Source organism: Erythrolamprus reginae, chromosome 1, assembly GCF_031021105.1.
Source record: "Erythrolamprus reginae isolate rEryReg1 chromosome 1, rEryReg1.hap1, whole genome shotgun sequence".
NCBI lineage: Eukaryota > Metazoa > Chordata > Lepidosauria > Squamata > Dipsadidae > Erythrolamprus > Erythrolamprus reginae.
The window spans coordinates 140,852,181-140,872,487 of record NC_091950.1 but is presented as its reverse complement, the minus strand read 5'-3'; the positions used below and the strand labels follow the sequence as shown (position 1 = coordinate 140,872,487).

The 20,307-nt window shown below is 45.2% G+C and overlaps 1 protein-coding gene across 4 annotated transcripts; it reads left to right on the top strand.

Annotated features, from left to right (window-relative positions):
- Positions 1 to 512: 512 nt before the first annotated feature.
- On the top strand, positions 513 to 15,873 carry LOC139152935 (membrane-spanning 4-domains subfamily A member 8-like). Of its 4 annotated transcripts, none has more exons than XM_070726390.1 (7): positions 513 to 886; positions 1,764 to 2,002; positions 2,728 to 2,841; positions 3,012 to 3,068; positions 6,571 to 6,705; positions 13,779 to 13,886; positions 15,609 to 15,873. In XM_070726390.1, the coding sequence occupies exons 2-7, from the start codon at positions 1,796 to 1,798 to the stop codon at positions 15,720 to 15,722; spliced, it is 735 nt and encodes a 244-aa protein (XP_070582491.1). In that variant the 5' UTR covers positions 513 to 886; positions 1,764 to 1,795; the 3' UTR covers positions 15,723 to 15,873. The 4 variants fall into 4 exon arrangements, with proteins under 4 accessions (XP_070582491.1, XP_070582484.1, XP_070582475.1 ...); XM_070726383.1 differs by lacking the exon at positions 513 to 886 and adding an exon at positions 913 to 998; XM_070726374.1 differs by lacking the exon at positions 513 to 886 and adding an exon at positions 947 to 1,012.
- The last annotated feature ends 4,434 nt before the right edge of the window (positions 15,874 to 20,307 follow it).

Below are 20,307 nucleotides of genomic sequence, written 5' to 3'. Positions count from 1 at the left end.
GCTGGGGACTTCTGGGAGTTGAAGTCCAGATATCTTCAAGTTGCCAAGGTTGGGAAACACTGCTCTAGAGGGCACTCCTGTGCCATATACATAATGAAGGAATGAAGGACTCCAGCAAAGCAGAAGTTCATCTCACCAATGAAGGCGAATTCCGTTATATAAATTATCTTATAAAGAGAAAATTCTCCCTATACAGGGGAGTAGTCAATCAAAAAGCAAATCTTCACTGCGGAATAAGTGCAAAATAAGGAAACATAATAGATTAACTCAATATAACTTTGCCAATGCACGGAAGGGGCTTCTTTAGCATAAACTAAAGGGATCTGGTCCAGATGTTTTAATGGCTTCTGGGATCCGTGGAAGTTTTTCAAGGGGGAGTTTCGCAAGGAGTGCAATGTGAGGCTGGGATCGACTCCCTCCGGCTTTCCCTTCACGCCGTTGCGGTTTTGCCCGTTCAAACGCCTAAAAGAGGAAACGAAAGCTGTTTAAGGAGCGCCGGTGGAGGGAAAGATGGGGGGGGGGGTCCTCAACGCTGGGCGAGGGCTACTCAAAGAGATCTGGTGAGGGGGGACGGATGGACGGAGGGGAAGATTGTGTGATCGCAATGCATGTCCTCTTCTTTTTATTTCTGGCGAGTCTTGCAAAGATTGTGTCAGTCTGCGAGGCGTTCCCTCCAAGCGCGGGACTTTTGAAAGAGGGAAGCGAAAGAATATCGAGGGATGAGTTTGATTCCAGTAGTAATTCGTTTTAGCCTGGAAATAACAGGACTTTGGAAAGTGTTCCTCTCATCTCTGAATAAGCCGAAGGTTCCTGCCCCAAAACTCTTATTTGTTGACAACAGCTAAAGGATCAAGAAATATGTTTTTTTATGAAGTCCACGATTAAGGTGAGTAAATCCCTCCTTTTAGTAGGTGGGGGAATCCCGCCCATCACTTGCTCCGGTTAAAGTCCTTTCCTTTTCCCTGAGACTTTCGCCTACTTCCTCTTGAGCGGTTGTCGTGAGTAGTTTCTGGTAACTTTTTAAAATAATAATAATTGGGAATTAATCCGGTTCTTCCCTGCAGCCATCCACCTGCAATCTTCTCACCCTCCGTAGGTCTTCTAGATGGGGGGATTTCAGGGGAGAATTAGCAGACAATGAAGAATTTGCAATCTTGCCGCGATGGAAATGCCCAATACGCGCAAAAGCTCCATGTAGATTCACAAAAATTCAGTATTTCAGGTTCACCGTTCAAAAGAGGATGGGTGGGTCGATTTTCCCTTAACTTTGACTTCCAATTAATACAGCTTAAGAAGGAAGTAGCTTCAACTTAAGGACTGTACACATTCATTATTGGGTCAGAGTTTGAAAAATCTGGAGGGCTATGAGATTTCACTGCTTTCTGGGGCTGGGTGGGTTGGGGTTTTGTTGGAAAGCTCAGGCTGATTGTCCAGTTGTGTCCTGATAAGAAACCTCATCACATCAATGAAGCAAAGGTGGGGTACAAATCATGCCTCCTGTGTCCTTCCCAGTAACTTATGTCCAAATTGGTATGATCTTCCTGGAAGATGGCAATCAACATGATCATTCATGTTTGATGCCTTTAGAGCCACCTGCCAATAATGGTACAATAAAAGAAAAAGAAAAATGCCATTTAGCTGAGGAATGTGATTGGTGCTAAAATCAGAAGGATTTTATCTCATAAAGTGAAATTAAAGAGAAGGGCCAGAATTTGCCTCCTTCACGTTAAGACATTAACTTTTCCTCACTTGTTTGTTTGCAGGCAATTTAACTGTGGCAACATTTCCAGCAAGAATGGCCAGTGCAGCTGCAGTTGTTGTCCCCTCTAATGGAGCCAACATAATCCAAATGTCTCCTGGATTGCCCAGTGTTGCTCTTCAGGCATCTGCATATACTCAATATGGAACTCAGCAACTTGGAATTCCCACCAATGCTCCTCAGCAAGTCCCACAAAAGGGTCCTTTGGAGAGATTCTACAAGGCTGAGCCCAAAGTGCTTGGGGTACGCATGCTTTGTTCTGTGCCTGTTTGAACCCATTAACCTTTTAGAGCTATGTAGAGACCTGAGAGCCCAATGCTGAAGTTCTAGAACTTGGCTTGGCTGTTGTATGGTTCTGGAATCAAATCCAGAAACCTCTGTCCTTCCTGGTTGATTTATTTGTGTTTCTGGAAAACATTCAGACTCCAGATGTGCATTCTTTTGCTTTGCTTTTCATTTGAGGAAGTGGAGCTCAGCCAAGGTCTCTTTTTCTCCCTTCCTTCAGAGAAATGCAGTTGTTGGGCATTTCTCCAGAAGAACCTGGTCATGGATTGGTTCCAGCCCAAGACAGGTGAAGTCACTTATAATCATGATTAATCATGATCATCAGCAAGGAGAGGAGTCTGTAGTGAGTGGTGTCATTTTTCTCTCAACGGCCAATCATGACATTCTTCCTGACAAAAGCAGTCCCAATGAGAGTCAAGCCAGATCATAATCTGGAGTAAAGATCTAGTACATAGTGACAACAGTGTCTCAAACTGTCCCTTCTCCCCTTTTGGATTTTTCACCGTAGGAAACCAGGCCTTGGGTCAACACCTGCACTGGAAGCTTAGAAGCCCCAATCTCTTTCAAAGACCTTTCAAAGATGGATAGAAAGTGATGCTTTTCCTGGGGGGCTAATAAATTATATTTTCCCTCTCAAATTCAGAGAATTAATTTATTTTATTTTGTGTGTTTTCCTTCTGTAGGCTGTCCAAATTATGATTGGGTTGATTTACATTGGCTTTGGATCTCTCTCCTTTGTTTCACAATTTATTTCCTTGTCTGCAGTTGCAAATTTTCCCATTTGGGGAGGAGTCTTTGTAAGTATATGCTAATTTTTGTTGAGTCATGCACCATAGTAGTTATGGCTAATGGATAAGTCCTGTTTGAAGTGGAGCTTATCTGACTTCTCATAGGTGCCAGAGTTTTTTGATATTTTTCCCCTTTTATTTCCAGTGGACTACATTCATTTCTTTTTCTTTTTCCATAGTTCATTTCTTCTGGATCACTTTGTGTATCAGTTGCAAACACTTCAAATCGTGGTTTGGTGAGAAACCTGTGTAGCATTTGAATTTCCTTTGTGCTGTTTCCTTGTAAGCATGCAGGACCTTTTACTGGGTCAATTCTCTTCAGATACTGCTCAGTTTTATTTTATTTTTTATTTGTTTATTTTGTCCAATACACAATAGATTAGATTAGATTAGATTTATTGGATTTATATGCCGCCCCTCTCCGCAAACTCGGGGCGGCTCACAACAATAATAAAAAACAGCACAGTACATAATACCAAATCCAATGCCCACCAATCTAATTACAATTTAAAACTAGTAATCTCATAAAAACGGTATATATAAAAAACAGGCACACAGTCAATCAATCAACAAAACAACATGGGCAAGGGGAGGTGTTTTAGTTCCCCCATGCCTGACGGCAGAGGTGGGTCTTAAGGAGTTTAAGAAAGGCAGGGAGGGTGGGGGCAATCCTAATCTCAGGGGGGAGCTGGTTCCAGAGGGTCGGGCCCCCCACAGAGAAGGCTCTTTCCCTGGGTCCCGCCAGACGACATTGTTTAGTCAACGGGACCCGGAGAAGGCCAACTCTGTGAGACCTAACCGGTCGCTGGGATTCGTGCGGCAGGAGGCGGTCCCGAAGATATTCTGGTCCGGTGCCATGAAGGGCTTTATAGGTCATAACCAACACTTTGAATTGTGACCGGAAACTGATCGGCAACCAATGCAGACTGCGGAGTGTTGGAGTGATATGGGCATACTTGAAGACGCCCATAATTGCTCTCGCAGCTGCATTCTGCACGATCTGAAGTTTCCGAACACTTTTCAAAGGTAGCCCCATGTAGAGAGCGTTACAGTAGTCGAGCCTCGAGGTGATGAGGGCATGAGTGACTGTGAGCAATGACTCCCGGTCCAAATAGGGCCGCAACTGGCGCACCAGGCGAACCTGGGCAAACGCCCCCCTCACCACAGCTGAAAGGTGGTTTTCTAATGTGAGCTGTGGATCGAGGAGGATGCCCAAGTTGCAGACCCTCTCTGAGGGGGTCAATAATTCCCCCCCCAGGGTAATGGACGGACAGATAGAATTGTCCTTGGGAGGCAAAACCCACAGCCACTCCGTCTTGTCTGGGTTGAGTTTGAGTTTGTTGACACCCATCCAGGCCCCAACAGCCTCCAGGCACCGGCACATCACTTCCACTGCTTCAATAATAATACATAATAATACATATGTACAATAATACATAATGAAGGTTATAGAGGATATAGTAGAGAAGAAATACGAGATATAGGAGAGACTATAGGACAGGGGATGGAAGGCACTCTAGTGCGCTTATGTGCGCCCCTTAAGTTGTAGATCAACATTTGAAAAAGAAAAACTCAATAGCCCCCCCTTTCTTTATTCAACTTTTGCTTCCAAGCCTTGCTTCTATTGAAAGTTCTGTGTCAACAGTAGAGAATATTCCACCATCTAGCTTTTGAGCCTCCCCTGGTCCCCATTTTCCTAAGTTCCTTCCTGATGTGCAACCTGCAACACTTCCGATCCTGTCAGTACCATGACCAAAATGAGAGAAGCCTGCGAGAGTTAATGGCCATCATCATGTGGCTGTTTGTTCTACCAGAGCTTCCTCAATTGCTGATAGTAATGGTGATCTGCGGTGGCATAGTGGTTAGAATGCAGTGCTGCAGGCTACGTCGGCTGCCTGCAATTTGGCGGATGGTGTCTCACCAGGCTCTAGGTTGACTCAGCCTTCCATCCTTCAGAGCAGGAGTGAAATCCAGCAGGTTCTGACAGGTTCTGGAGAACTGATAGCGGAAATTTTGAGTAGTTTAGAGAATGCCACCTCTGGCTGGCCCCAGATTGGGGAGGGAATGGAGATTTTGCAGTTCAGTGGTACCTCATGATACGAACCCCTCGTCTTACGAACAACCCGAGATACGAACCTGGGGTTCAGAAATTTTTTGCCTCTTCTTACGAACTTTTTCCTTCTTACGAACCCGCCGCTGCTGAGAAGCCCCGCCACCCGGCTGTCACCTTTTGAAACAGCCAAGGGGCTTCTCAGTGTCCTCCTGAACCCGAACGCCAAACCCGAACATCCGGGTTCGGCATTCGGGAGGCCGCCGAGAAGCTGTTTCAAAAGACAACAGTCGGGCGGCGGGGCTTCTCGGCGGCCTCCCGAGCGCCGAACCCAGAAGTTCGGGTTTGGGGTTCGGGTTCAGGAGGACGCTGAGAAGCCCCCCGGCTGTTTCAAAAGGTGACAGCCACGCGGCGGGGCTTCTCAGCAGCCTCCCGAACCCGAACTTTGCCGAACTTCTGGGTTTGGCGTTCGGGAGGCCGCTGAGAAGCCCCGCCGCCCGGCTGTCACCTTGTGAAACAGACGGAGGGCTTCTCAGTGGCCTCCTGAATGCCGAACCCGGAGGTTCGGGTTTGGCGTTCGGGTTCAGGAGGATGCTGAGAAGCCCCCTGGCTGTTTCAAAAGGTGACAGCCGGGCGTCGTTGTTTTTTGTTTTTGTTTTTTTTTGTTGCACGGATTAATTGTTTTTACATTGTTTCCTATGGGAAACAATGTTTTGTCTTACGAACATTTCATCTTACGAACCTCCTACTTTGTGGGAATCAAGGGGAGGAGAGAGCTGATGGTGGTCCTCCTTCAGAGAGCTTGCTTTCTCTCCCTCCTTGATTTAAAAGGTGTTCATGGCAACACAGAAATGTTATTTAATGTTGCATCACCGACTCAAGGTTGACTCAGCCTTCCATCCTTCCAGGGTGGGTAAAATGAGAACCCAGATTGTGGGGGCAACATGCTGGCTCTATTAAAAAGTGCCATTGCTAACATTTTGTAAGCCACCCTGAGTCTAAGGAGAAGGGCGGCATAAAAACTCAAATGAATGAATGAATGAATGAATGAATGAATGAATGAATGAATGAATGAATAAATATTGTCTTCTAGAGGAACAATATTTCATTTCAAGAAAAGGCAAAGGACCATCTTGATAGAAAAATGCTACATTCCTTACAGGGGAGAATTAAAAACAGAGCAATTTTTAAATGTTTAGAATTCTCACTACTAACTCCAAGGGTTTCTCCATTCCCATCTCCCTAGTTGCCTCTCTATAATGTTGTAAAGTTAAAAGAGCATTTAATGCTTAGAGCATGTAATTTCTTACAATAAATAGTGTGGGATTACTTTAAGAAAAGTGTTAAGGGATGAAAAGATTGTTTCCTGTTGCTTTTAACCACCTGATCTTCAATGGAGACTGACGTCCAGAAAGAAAAAGAAAGAATTTGACAATTTTAGAAAAACCTTCAATCTTTGTATTTCCACTGTGGGGAAATGCCTTGTTGTTGCTTTTTGATTTCTATGAGCTTAGTGAATGTTGTAAACTTCTACCACTGATTGGCTGTGTGTCATTAAGCACCCACAAATAATTTCTTTGTCACTGCTTTTACCATAGTTGGGCTGATTGTTTTTATTCTTTGCATTTAATAACTTATGCTGACACTGTAATTATCATTTCTCTCCTTCTGGTGTATTGCTGTTTCAGGTAATATCCATTGTCATAACGAACACCATAAGTGCTATAGTGTCATTAATTGGTATCTCCCTGCATCTACGTGATCTGACAATCTACAATCCTTCTTCCAGTTATGTCATTCAGTATACTGGATACTATTATCTTGTAAGTAAACCAATCTTTTCTTACATTTTGGCTTCATGTGCAGAATCCAGAAGGAGATTATATATGCTGCCGGGATATCCTTGACCCTTTGATTTGTTTGAAATTTTTCTTTGAATACATCTCAGTCCCAAAGAGATGTGTTCTATTTCTTTTGAAATCACGTGCACGTTGGAGTTGAGCCAGGACAACTGGTCTTTCGCAAAGCCTTAAAAACCTACCTTTGCCGGCAAACATGGGGGCCATGAGTGAGGAGACTGTCTCTGGCTGATATGAGATATGATTGGATTGGATGAATGTATGCAAGTGTTCATGGGATCTTTTAAATGTTTTTAGTAAATTTTCATATTTTATAGGTACAGTCATACCTCGTCTTACGAACCTAATTGGTTCCCGGGGGAGGTTCGTAAGACGAAAGGTTCGTAAGACGAAACATTGTTTCCCATAGGAAACAATGTAAAGTCAATTAATCCGTGCAGCAACAAAAAAAAACCTGCAAAAAACCGCTGCCGCCCGGCTGTCACTTTTTAAAACAGCCGGGGGGCTTCCCAGCAGCCTCCAGAAGCCGAAGGCCGAACCCGAACTTCCGGGTTCGGCGTTCGGGAGGCTGCTGGGAAGCCCCCCGGCTGTTTTAAAAGGTGACAGCCGGGCGGCACAGCTTCCCAGTGGCCTCCCGAACCCCGAACTTTTGCTGAACTTCCGGGTTCGGGGTTCGGGAGGCTGCTGGGAAGCCCCGCAGCCCAGCTGTCACCTTTTAAAACAGCCGGGGGGCTTCCCAGCAGCCTCCCGAATGCCGAACCTGAAAGTTCGGGTTTGGCATTCGTAAGACGAAAAAAGTTCGTAACAAGAGGCAAAAATTTTCTGAACCCCAGGTTCGTATCTCGGGTTGTTCGTAAGACGAGGGGTTCGTATCTTGAGGTACCACTGTATTAGATTTCTTATATATTTGTTATATTAATGTTGTACACCACCCTGAGTCACCTCGAGATGGGCGGCATAGCAATCTAATAAATAAATAAATAAATAAATAAATAAATAACGTGCCAGCAAATATGGCTCCGCATGCCACCTGTGGCACCTGTGCCATCAGTTCGCCATCACTGGTATAGCGTATATGTGAAGAAATATATGCAAGATTAACGAAACGTATTAATGGGATCTAAGTTGATTGTGATTAATTGGTTAAATTTGAAATTAATAATCATTTAATAATAATAATAATTTATTAGATTTGTCTGCCGCCCCTCTCCGTAGACATTGTTGAATACCTAAAAGAAAGGATTGGGGTTTGATTATTATGTAAATAAGTTTTCCTTGCTTTTTTGATGTAAGCAATAATAATTATTGAGAAAGTATTAGATAGGTCAATACAGTAGTGACTCTAGATACGAGCTGCTCCACATGCGAGTATTCCAAGTTATGAGCCGCGACGCGAGCAAAATTTCTGTTCGACACCCAAGCTCAAATTCGGTATACAAGCCGAGCGTCCACTAGGTGGCGCAAGAATCTCCTTGCTTCTGGTTATCTGGGTGCGAAAAACAAAGTCTAAAGGCATTCGTTCGAGATGCGAGTTGATTGACTTACGAGCTCGGGTCTGGAATGAATTAAACTCGTATGTCGAGGTACCACTGTACGTATATGAAATAAGAGGAAATGATACAGATAAAAAGAATGTATCTTTAAAGAGATATAAATTTATATAATTGATTAAGTTTAAAAATGATAAATTAATAATAATAATGATAATGATAATGATAATGATAATGATAATAATAATAATAATAATAATAATAATAATAATAATAATAATAATAATTTATTAGATTTGTATGCTGCCGCTCTCCGAAGTCCTTTAGATTATTAGAAGAAAGACTGATTATAAATAAAACTGTTATAAGGAATATGAAGTTATGTAACCTGGAAGATGGATATTAATTGGATTTGGATAAAATTTAGAATTAGTTATATTATGCCACCAAAAGCAATATAGGTTAAGAGAATGGAATAAAAATGGAAGATGGATTTCAAAATTCGTACCCTATTGGAAAAGGTATTAAATAGAAGTTATTTTTAAAGAACGTACAAATTGAATATTAAATATGTGGATCTATAATTGGAGGAGGGTTTTTAGTTATTAAGAAAGTAAATAAGAATGAGAAGGAGATATTTATTTATTTATTAAATTTGTATGCCGCCCCTCTACGTAGACTCGGGGTGGCTCACAGCAATAGTGAACACAATGTAAAATACAAATCTAATATTTAAAAACTAAAAAACCCATAATTAAAAAACATACACACAACATACCATACATAAATTATATAGGCCTGGGGAAGATGTTTCAATTCCCCCATTCCTGATGGCAGAGGTGGGTCTTAAGAAGTTTACAAAAGGCAAGGAGGGTGGGGGCAATCCTAATCTCTGTGGGGAGCTGATTCCAGAGGGTTGGGGCCACCACAGAGAAGGCTCTTCTCCTGGGTTCCGCCAGCCAACATTGTTTAGTCGACAGGGCCCGGAGAAGGCCAACTCTGTGGGACTTAACTGGTCGCTGGGATTCGTGAGGCAGAAGGCAGTCCCGGAGGTATTCTGGTCCGATGCCATGAAGAGCTTTATAGGTCATAACCAACATTTTGAATTGTGACCGGAAACTGATCAGCAACCAATGCAGACTGTGGAGTGTTGGTGAAACATGGGCATACCTAGGGAAGCCCATGATTGCTCTCACAGCTGCATTCTGCATGATCTGAAGTTTCCAAACACTCTTCAAAGGTAGTTCCATGTAGAGAGCATTACAGTAGTCAAGCCTCGAGGTGATGAGGGCATGAGTAGTGACTCCCGGTCCAGATAGGGCCACAACTGGTGCACCAGGTGAACCTGGGCAAACGCCCCTCTCGACACAGCTGAAAGATGTTTCTCTAATGTAAGCTGTGGATCGAGGAGGACGCCCAAGTTGCGGACCCTCTCTGAGGGGGTCAATAGTTTCCCCCCCAGGGTAATGGACGGACAGATGGAATTATTCTTGGGAGGCAAAACCCACAGCCACTCCGTCTTATCAGGGTTGAGTTTGAGTTTGTTGACACCCATCCAGACCCTAACAGCCTCCAGGCACTGGCACATCACTTCCACTGCTTTGTTGACTGGACATCGGGTGGAGATGTACAACTGGGTATCATCGGCATACTGATGATACCTCACCCCATGCCCCTGGATGATCTCGCCCAGCGGTTTCATGTAGATATTAAATAGCAGGGGGGAGAGGACCAACCCCTGAGGCACCCCACAAGGGAAGAAGCCTAGAGGTCAACCTCTGACCCCCGCTAACAGCGACTGCGACCGACTGGAGAGGTAGAAGGAGAACCACTGAAGGACAGTGCCTCCCACTCCCAACCCCTCCAGCCAGCGCAGAAGGATACCATGGTCGATGGTATCGAAAGCCGCTGAGAGGTTGAGAAGCACCAGGACAGAGGATAAACCCCTGTCCCTGGCCCGCCGAAGATCATCCATCAATGCGACCAAAGCAGTTTCCATGCTGCAGTTGGGCATGAATCCAGACTGCTGAGGACCTAGATAATCAGCTTCTTCCAAGGACCGCTGGAGCTGGAGCGCCACCACCTTCTCAACAACCTTTCCCATAAAGGGAGGGTTGGAGACTGGACGATAGTTGTTGAGAACAGCTGGGTCCAGGAAAGGCTTCCTGAGGAGGGGGCACACAAGTGCCTCCTTGTAAGGAGCTGGAAAGGCCCCCCTCCCCAAGGAAGCATTGACAATCTCCTGGACCCAGCTGCATGTCACCTCCCTGCTGGCCGAAACCAGCCAGAAGGGACACGGATCCAGTAAACAGGTGGTGAAACTCACAGCTCCAATGGCCTTGTCCACTTCATCAGGTGTCACCAGATCAAACTCTTCCCAGACAGATGGACAAATACGGGCCCCAGTCACCCCGACTGACTCGTCGTCAGTCGACTCAGTTATCCAATCAGAGCTGAGGTCCGCCCGGATCTGAGCAACTTTATCAGCGAAAAATGTGTTAAAGTCCTCGGCACTACTCTGCAAGGGCTCCCCAACTCCCCCCTGGTTAAGAAGGGAGTGGGTCACCCTAAACAGAGTGGCTGGGTGAGATTCCGCTGGTGCAATCAAGGCGGCATGATACACACATATTGCCGCCTTGAGCGCCACTTTGTAAGTCTTAATATGTTGGATCGGATTCGAACTTACTCTTCCTCCATCACTTCTCTAGATGTCTCTTCTGGTGTTTCAACTCCCATAGCTCCTTGTTGAACCATGGATCTCTACGGGGTCTAGTGCCACGGAGAGGTCGCAACAGCGCAATCCAGTCAAGAGCCTCCGCTGCAGCCTTGTTCCAGGCCTCAGCAAGAGACTCTGCTGAACTGTGGATGAGTGCATCTGGAATAACCCCAAGGGCCCTCTGAAAGCCCTCTGGGTCCATCAGGCGTCTGGGGCAGAACCTCCTAGTTGGTTCTGTTTCCCTGCGGGGAAGGATTGGAAGTCAAGCCGCAGTAGAAAATGGTCTCACCATGACAAAGGCAACACTTCTAAGCCCCTTAGTCTCAGGCCATTACTCAATTGCTCAGAGAGGAATACTATGTCGGGTGCGTGCCCCCCCCTCATGAGTCGGACCCTGTACTACTTGAGTCAGTTCCATGGCTGTCATGGTGGCCATGAACTCCTGTGCTAGCCCAGAGGTTTCGCCGAGTGACAGTAGGTTAAAGTCCCCCAAAACAATAAGTCTGGGAAACCCCACCGCCAGCCCGGCTACCTCCTCGAGCAGCACAGGCAAGGCTGTTGACACGCAGCTGGGAGGCAGGTATGTGAGCAGCAAGCCCACCTGAACCCCTAAGTCCAACTTCACCAGAAGAGACTCAGAACCCACAATCTCTGGAGCAACGAGTCTACATAGGCAAAGGCTCTCCCTGGCTATAATAGCCACTCCTCCCCCCCCCCTTCCCTAGGGTCGAGGCTGATGCCATATCTGAAACCCGGCTGGGCAAATTTCAGAGAGAAGAACTCCTCCCTCTAGGCCCAGCCAGGTTTCAGTCACACGTGCCAGGTCGGCCTCCTCATCCAGGATCAAATCCCGGATGAGGAGAGCTTTATTTGCCACTGACCTGGCATTGAGTAGCAATAGCCTGAGCCCAGGGCCAGAATATTATGGCTTAGTCTTAAAAAGCAAAAAATATTTTATTAAACACAGGAAGGGGAGACTAGCAGTAATTTTATATAAAAGATAATTGATTTATCTAGATGACAAAATTAGAAAAGGAGGTAGCATGGGATAAATGTTGCATACCAAAAGTTAATTGATATGGAATGAAGAATCATTAATGATTATATGTGGTGATTGATATATGTTTATTATGTTGCATGGCATTGAAGGTATATGTTGTGTGTATGGAGGAAAAATAAAAATAAATAACTTTTCTGGAAAAAAAGAAACACATATAGAACGATACACAGAGAGAGGAGGAGATGGGGAGAGAGAGATACAGGTGGGAGAGAAAGAGATAGACACCGTATCTGTGTGTGTCGTTCTCTTTCACTCCCTGCCCCTTCTCACTGTCAGAAAACCCTGCCACTCTGTTGCTCTGCCTGCTCTCTTTCGGGCTTTTCGCCAGCTGTTTTTCCCCCCTTACATTTCGAAAGCCAGGCTGCCAGAACAATGAGCACAACTTCCTCCTCCATCTCGTGTGCACCTTCCTGGCCCCACCACAGGCAGTCAGGGGGGAGGGGGAGGGAAGCCTCCACCAAAGGTTGGCTTATTGCTCCGCCAGCCTGGCTTTCCAAAATGAAGAAAAAAACAGCTGGCAAAAAGACTGAAAGAGAGCAGGCAGGGCTTTCCGAAGGTGAGAAGAGACAGGGAGGCAGGGAGGGAGGGAGAGAGAGAGAGAGAGAATCACAGACATAGAGAGATTCAGAAAGAGTGGGGTAGAAAGAAAGAAAAGAGAGAGAAGGAGACAGACAGACAGAAGTAAGAGAGGACTCAGAGGGAGATAGAGGTAAAGAGAAATGAGAGAGAAAGATAGAGAGAGAAGGCGAAAGAGATGGGAGGGAGGGAGGGAGTTACCTATTTCCCATAGAAAACACGGAGCCACAAAACATGGGTAGGTGCGGCTAAGGTGTGTGTGTCATGTGACTGGATGGGAGTGAATGACATCGGGTTCGCTGGGCCCATCCAGGTTTTGTGGCTCCGGGTGTTTTGTTTTCTCTGCAAAACTGGCCCAAGTGGCTCTTTGAGCATTTAAGGTTGCCGACAACTGGTGTAGCTCTTTAAATAAAATAAAAGAGATACCATTACCTTACTTGCTCAGCAAATTACAACTATGTCCACAGAGTGCTGCAAATAGTGTATACAACATGAGTTTTATACTTTATTTTATTTATTATTAGAGTTGGAAGAGAATTTGTAGGCCATCTAGTGCAACACCCTGCTTAAGCAGGAAACCTACACTATCCCAGACAAATGGCAGTCCTATCTCCTCTTGAAAAATTTAAATATGTTAAAGGGTTATATAAGGTTCAGGAGGGAAGTGTTTTTAATAGGACAGTGAACACAAGAACAAGTGGGGGGGGGGAATTGAGGTTAGTTGGGGGAAAGGTCAGAATCAACGTGAGAAAATATTATTTTACTGAAAGAGTAGTAGATGCTTGGAACAAACTTCCAGCAGACGTGGTTGGTAAATCCACAGTAACTGAATTTAAACATGCCTGGGATAAACATATATCCATCCTAAGATATAATACAGAAAATAGTATAAGGGCAGACTAGATGGACCATGAGGTCTTTTTCTGCCATCAATCTTCTATGTTTCTATGAAAGTCTCTAGTGTTGGAGCATTCACAACCTCCACAGTTAAGCTGTTCCACTCATTCATCGCTCTCACTGTCCGAAAGTTCCTCCTTGTTTCGAGGTTAAATCTCTCTTTGGTCAGCTTCCATCTGTTGTTCCTTTCTGGTGCTTTCTGGTGCTTTGGAAAACAGCCTGGTGCTTTGGAAACAGCACCTCCTCTCAAGTATTGGAAGACTGCATTCATGTCTCCCCTGGTCCTTCTTTTCACTAGAGTTATGGCCTTTCCTGTTTGCTGCTCTTGTTCGGCCTGCTGGAATTGTGCATCGCTGTTTCATTGGCTTATTTCGGGTGCCAGGCAACTTGCTGTAGTAATGACCAGGTAACTATTTAATACTTCGATAATAGCTTTAGCAGTTGTTATTGTTAAAAGAATGTGAAGAAGATTACCCATTTTTCTTCTTTATGTTTACACTCCAGCTAATCTCACCTTTTGCTTGTTTCTTAGCTATTACCCTGAACAATAAGTGAGATTGGTAACTCAGGTTACACTCATAACTAGGAGAGGCTTAAATAAATATTGACCCAACAACCTGTGATTTATTTGCTTCTGCATATGAATAGATTCCATGATGCATTTTCCCCAGTTCTGTTTTGCTAGAGAGTGAACGTCATGAATAAAACACAGCTTGTGTGATTTCTTTATAATTCAGTGATGCAGAAATTCATTTCCTCATTTAAGAGGGATCAGTTCTAAATGCATGTATTTACTTTAGTAGAGTGGCTATATTAATTTAAACATTCTGTCACTTGATCACATTTTTCCAGAATGCTACCATTTTTTTAAAAGGTCTTTTTCATTTTTTTAAAAAAAACTGGTGCTCTCTAGTTTGGTGGCCTCCCCTGGAAGGAAATTGATCTTTTTCAGGCCCTTAAATTATTCAATTAAGTTAATAATCTGATAGTTTTTGCGAATAAATCATGAGAATAATATTTATTTATTTGCTCCTCAATTCAGCTGGAGCCTTGGAGGTTTATAACAATTCAGTAAGTACAGTGGAACCCCGACTTACGAGTTTAATTGGTTCCGGAAGGAGGCTCGCACGTCGAACAGCTCGTATGTCGAAACATTGTTTCCCATAGGAAACAATGTAAAAGCGATTAATGCGTGCAAGCCCGAGGGCTGAGGGGAAAAGACGTCGGCTGAAGCGGGGAAGTTCGCCAGGAGTCAGCAAAGAAGCCGCGCATGTGTTTTAAAACATCGGAGCCGGCATGGGGAGGCTTTTAATCAGCCCCCGAGCCCCCAACCCAGACTCGGGGGTTGATTGAGAGCCTCCCCATGCCGGCTCCGATGTTTTAAAAGACACGCGCGGCTTTTCTGCTGCCTCCTAAAGCGGGGAAGTTCGCCAGGAGGCAGCAGAAAAGCCGCGCGTGTCTTTTAAAACATCGGAGCCGGCATGGGGAGGCTTTTAATCAGCCCCCGAGCCCCGAACCCGGACTCGGGGGTTGATTGAGAGCCTCCCCATGCCGGCTCCGATGTTTTAAAAGACACGCGCGGCTTTTCTGCTGCCTCCTGGCGAACTTCCCCGCTTTAGGAGGCAGCGGAAAAGCCGCGCGTGTCTTTTAAAACATCGGAGCCGGCATGGGGAGGCTCTCAATCAACCCCCGAGTCCGGGTTGGGGGCTCGGGGGCTGATTAAAAGCCTCCCCATGCCGGCTCCGATGTTTTAAAACACGCACGGCTTTTCCGCTCGGAAGCAAAGCAAGCCAGCCCGGGTCTTCTCGGCTCGTATCTCGAATGTGAGCTCGTGAGTCGAGCAAAAATTTCTCTAATCTCGCAGCTCGTATCTCGAGTAGCTCGTAAGTAGAGCTGCTCGTATGTCGGGGTTCCACTGTATACGAATACAGAACATAAAATATAAGCAGTATATAACCAGAATAAAAAGTAACACACAAAATAAATCCAGTCCCCAAAGGTTCTCAGGAGTAGTGAGACTCCTACCGTAGCATCGTAATCAAAAACACTGGAGAAACTATTCCTCCTACCTAGAGTAACAGATTCGTCCCTGAGTATTGTTTGTTTTGACTAGTCTTTTCTTTTACAGCCAACCATGGTTTTTGTGCCTTACCAAGTCATTAGAGGTGAAGAGGTGGCAGATGAACAAAATCCTCTTTCTCCTGCACCGACTTACGATAACACGGATGCCAAATCTGAGTGAAACAAGAAGGAAATATGAGAATTGTTGGCAAAAGAGATTTCAGGAGAAGCAGTGCATTTTATATTATTTTATTTGGTCCTCCAGCTTGCTTGTTTATTTTTCACTTGTAGCCTTTAAAGACCAAATTAAATGGTGGCAAGTTTTCAAAATTCTTCTGCTTTACTTAATACCTAGTTGTAATGCTTCCCAAGAAGCAAGAGTTTATGCTGGAAATCATCAGTGTATTTATGAGGAAGTACTGTACACTCCCTACAGTGGATAATGGAGGTGGTTTATTATTCTTTTGTTTATACTCTAGAATAATGTTTTTTTATGACAAATATTAACTATTAATCTGCGTGTCAAAAGCCCTGCCTGTGCTGCTCGATGAGGTAGCCGGGTTGGCGGTGGAGTTCCCCAGACTTATTGTCTTGGGGGACTTCAATCTGCTGTCACTCGGTGAAGCCTCTGGACTGGCACAGGAGTTCATGGCCACCATGGCAACCATGGACCTGACTCAAGTAATACAGGGTCCGACTCACGAGGGAGGACACGCACCCGACATGGTATTCCTCTCTGAGCAATTGAGTAATGGTCTGAGACTAAGGGGCTTAGAAGTGTTGCCTTTGTCATGGTCAAACCATTTTCTACTACGGCTTGACTTCCTGGCTCCAATCCTTCCCCGCAGGGAGGCGGAACCAATCAAGATGTTCCACCCCAGACGCCTGATAGACCCAGAGGGCTTTCAGACGGCGCTTGGGGTTATTCCAGATGCACTCATCCACAGTTCGGCGGAGTCTCTTGCGGAAGCCTGCAACAAGGCTGCAGCGGAGGCTCTTGATCGGATTGCGCCTTTGCGACCTATCCATGGTGCTAGACCCCGTAGAGCTCCATGGTTCAACGAGGAGCTCCGGGAGTTGAAACGCCAGAAGAGACGTCTAGAGAAGCGATGGAGGAAGAGTAAGTCTGAATCTGATCGAACACTTGTAAGAGCGTTTATTAAGACTTACAAAGTGGCGCTCAAGGCGGCAAGATGCGCGTATCATGCCGCCTTCATTGCATCAGAGGAATCCCGCCCGGCCGCTCTATTTAGGGTGACCCGCTCCCTTCTTAATCAGGGGGGAGTTGGGGAGCCCTTACAGAGTAGTGCCGAGGATTTTAACATGTTTTTCGCTGATAAAATCGCTCAGATCCGGGCGGACCTCGACTCCAATTGGAAAACAGAGTCGGCTGACAACGAGTCAGTTGAGGTGACTGGGGCACGTACTTGTCCACCTGTCTGGGAAGAGTTTGATCTGGTGACACCTGATGAAGTGGACAAGGCCATTGGAGCTGTGAGTTCCGCCACCTGTCTACTGGATCCGTGTCCCTCCTGGCTGGTTTCGGCCAGCAAAGAGGTGACACGGAGCTGGGTCCAGGAGATTATCAACGCTTCCTTGGGGAGGGGATCCTTTCCATCATCCTATAAAGAGGCGCTCGTGCGCCCCCTCCTCAAGAAGCCTTCCATGGACCCAGCCGTACTTAATAACTACCGGCCAGTCTCCAACCTTCCCTTTATGGGGAAGGTTGTCGAGAAGGTGGTGGCACTCCAGCTCCAGCGATCCTTGGAAGAAGCCGATTATCTAGGTTCCCAGCAGTCGGGTTTCAGGCCCGGTTACAGCATGGAAACTGCTTTGGTCGCGTTGATGGATGATCTCTGGCGGGCCTGGGACAGGGGTTTATCCTCTGTCCTGGTGCTTCTTGACCTCTCAGTGGCTTTCGATACCATTGACCATGGTATCCTTCTGCACCGGCTGGAGGGGTTGGGGGTGGGAGGCACTGTTCTTCAGTGGTTCTCCTCCTACCTCTCCAGTCAGTCGCAGTCGGTGTTAGTGGGGGGTCAGAGGTCAACTCTGAGGTCTCTCCCTTGTGGGGTGCCTCAGGGGTCGGTCCTCTCCCCCCTGCTATTCAATATCTACATGAAACCGCTGGGTGAGATCATCCAAGGGCATGGGGTGAGGTATCATCAGTACGCTGATGATACCCAGCTTTACATCTCCACCCCATGTCCAGTCAACGAAGCAGTGGAAGTGATGTGCCGGTGTCTGGAGGCTGTTGGGGCCTGGATGGGTGTCAACAGACTCAAACTCAGTCTGGAGGCTGTGGGTTTTGCCTCCCAAGGACAATTCCATCTGTCCTTCCATTACCCTGGGGGGGGAATTATTGACCCCCTCGGAGAGGGTCCGCAACTTGGGCATCCTCCTCGATCCACAGCTCACATTAGAGAACCATCTTTCAGCTGTGGCGAGGGGGGCGTTTGCCCAGGTTCGCCTGGTGCACCAGTTGCGACCCTATCTGGACCGGGACTCACTGCTCACAGTCACTCATGCCCTCATCACCTCGAGGTTCGACTACTGTAATGCTCTCTACATGGGGTTACCTTTGAAAAGTGTTTGGAAACTTCAGATCGTGCAGAATGCAGCTGCGAGAGCAGTCATGGGCCTACCTAGGTATGCCCATGTTTCACCAACACTCCGCAGTCTGCATTGGTTGCCGATCAACTTCCAGTCACAATTCAAAGTGTTGGTTATGACCTTTAAAGCCCTTCATGGCACTGGACCAGAATATCTCCGAGACCGCCTGCTGCTGCACGAATCCCAGCGACTGATTAGGTCCCACAGAGTGGGCCTTCTCCAGGTCCCGTCAACTAAACAATGTCGGTTGGCGGGCCGCAGGGGAAGAGCCTTCTCTGTGGCGGCTCCGACCCTCTGGAACCAACTTCCCCCGGAGATTAGAACTGCCCCTACTCTCCTTGCCTTTCGTAAGCTCCTTAAGACCCACCTGTGTCGTCAGGCATGGGGGAACTGAGACATCTCCCCCGGACATATACAATTTATGAATGGTATGTGTGTATGTATGTGTGTTTAGAAAATGGGGTTTTTAAAATGTTTTTAGTAGAAATTTAGATTTGTTATAAATTGTTTTTCACTTTGTTGTGAGCCGCCCCGAGTCTGCGGAGAGGGGCGGCATACAAATCTAAATAAATAAATAAATAAATAAATAAATAAATAAATAAATAAATAAATAAATAAATAAATAAATAAATAAATAAATAAATAAATAAATAAATAAGAAATTAAGTAAGAGATCTGATTCTACAGAAAAGAAAAACAGCTGTCAAAATTAAAATACAAATTATTAATAAACCATACCATTGACACAATAGAGTTCATTCCCGACTTACAACTGCAATTTGGATAATAAATCATTGCTAAGTGAGACAATTTCAGTGAATTGTGCCTGATTTATGACCATTTTTGCCACGTTAAGGGAATTACAACAGTTTACAATAAGTTTGTATCTAACTAAAATATTCCATATTGTTAGGATACTTAAATTGATTAAAACCCCATTTCTTTACTGTTCTCCTAGGGGAAGTTATAAGCACATTCATTATCTGCATCCTGGAAGATTTCACAATTGTGTAAACATGCAATTTCAAAAACAAAGTCATTCCTACTTTTAGGAAGGGTAGGTTTGTGTGTGTGTGTGGGGGGACTCAGAATTCCTGAGCCAGTTGATTGACACAGGAATGAAGAAAAGATTAATTGCTTCCTTGCCCGTAATTACATGGTGAAAAGTTTGACTCCTGCAATGATGTTACAGGGGTACAGAATGTACATTTGCAGAGTTTTTGAGATTTAGGTTGATAGGCAGTATCCTGAATATAATCTAGATCAGTTGAAATGATGATATTCTTTATGTTCTTTCTTTGATGAATCTGCATACAGATGGAAAGTTAAACAATTAGCCTTGTAGTGTAGCTGGAACAATCTTGAATACACTTAAAATTATAAAAATGATAGTAGATTTTGGGAGAAGCTCTCCTATCATCTCTCACAATACCAGATAACATATTATCAACAGTAGAAACCTTCAATTTCCTAGGTTCTCTAGTATCCCAAGACTTAAAATGGACATATAATATTAAAAAACATCAAAACATCAAAATAAAGAATGTTTTTCTTGCACCAGCTCTGAAAGCCCAGACTGTTCAAGGAGCTTGTGATACAGTTCTACAAAGGAATCATTGGGTCTGTCATCTGCACCTCTATAACTGTCTGGTTTGGCACGGCAACCAAACAAGACAGACACAGACTTCAGTGGATAGTTAGACCTGAAAAAAAATGCTACCAACCTGCCTTCCATTAAGGACATGAATACTGCAAGAGCTAGAAAGAGGACTGTGAAAATATCTACAGACCTCTGTCATACGGGACATAAACTCTTTCAACTTCTTCCCTAAAGATAACACTATAGGAGATTGCCTGCCAAAACAACTAGACACAAGAGCAGTTGTTTTCCCCATGTCATCACTCTACTAAACAACTAATTCCCACAACATTGTCAGACTGTCTGGTAAGGCTGCATTACTGTTATCCTTCTCATCATTCCTATTACCTAATGTGCGTCTCTGAAAACAGGACCCGGTCTCATATATTTATGGGCTCCAAACTAAGACCTATGACTTATTTTCAGGGAAACATGATTTCAGGTTGATCAGCCTGGCTGGGATCCCACCTCCACCCTGGCATACAAGGGTGTGTGGACTGACAGTATCTGCAGC

Excerpts from the sequence above, each read along its gene's own strand:
- LOC139152935 (XM_070726390.1), top strand. The coding sequence starts at position 1,796 with ATGGCCAGTGCAGCTGCAGTTGTTGTCCCCTCTAATGGAGCCAACATA. Across the intron at positions 2,003-2,727 it reads CTGAGCCCAAAGTGCTTGGG|GCTGTCCAAATTATGATTGG; the intron begins GTACGCATGCTT and ends TTCCTTCTGTAG. Across the intron at positions 2,842-3,011 it reads CCATTTGGGGAGGAGTCTTT|TTCATTTCTTCTGGATCACT; the intron begins GTAAGTATATGC and ends CTTTTTCCATAG.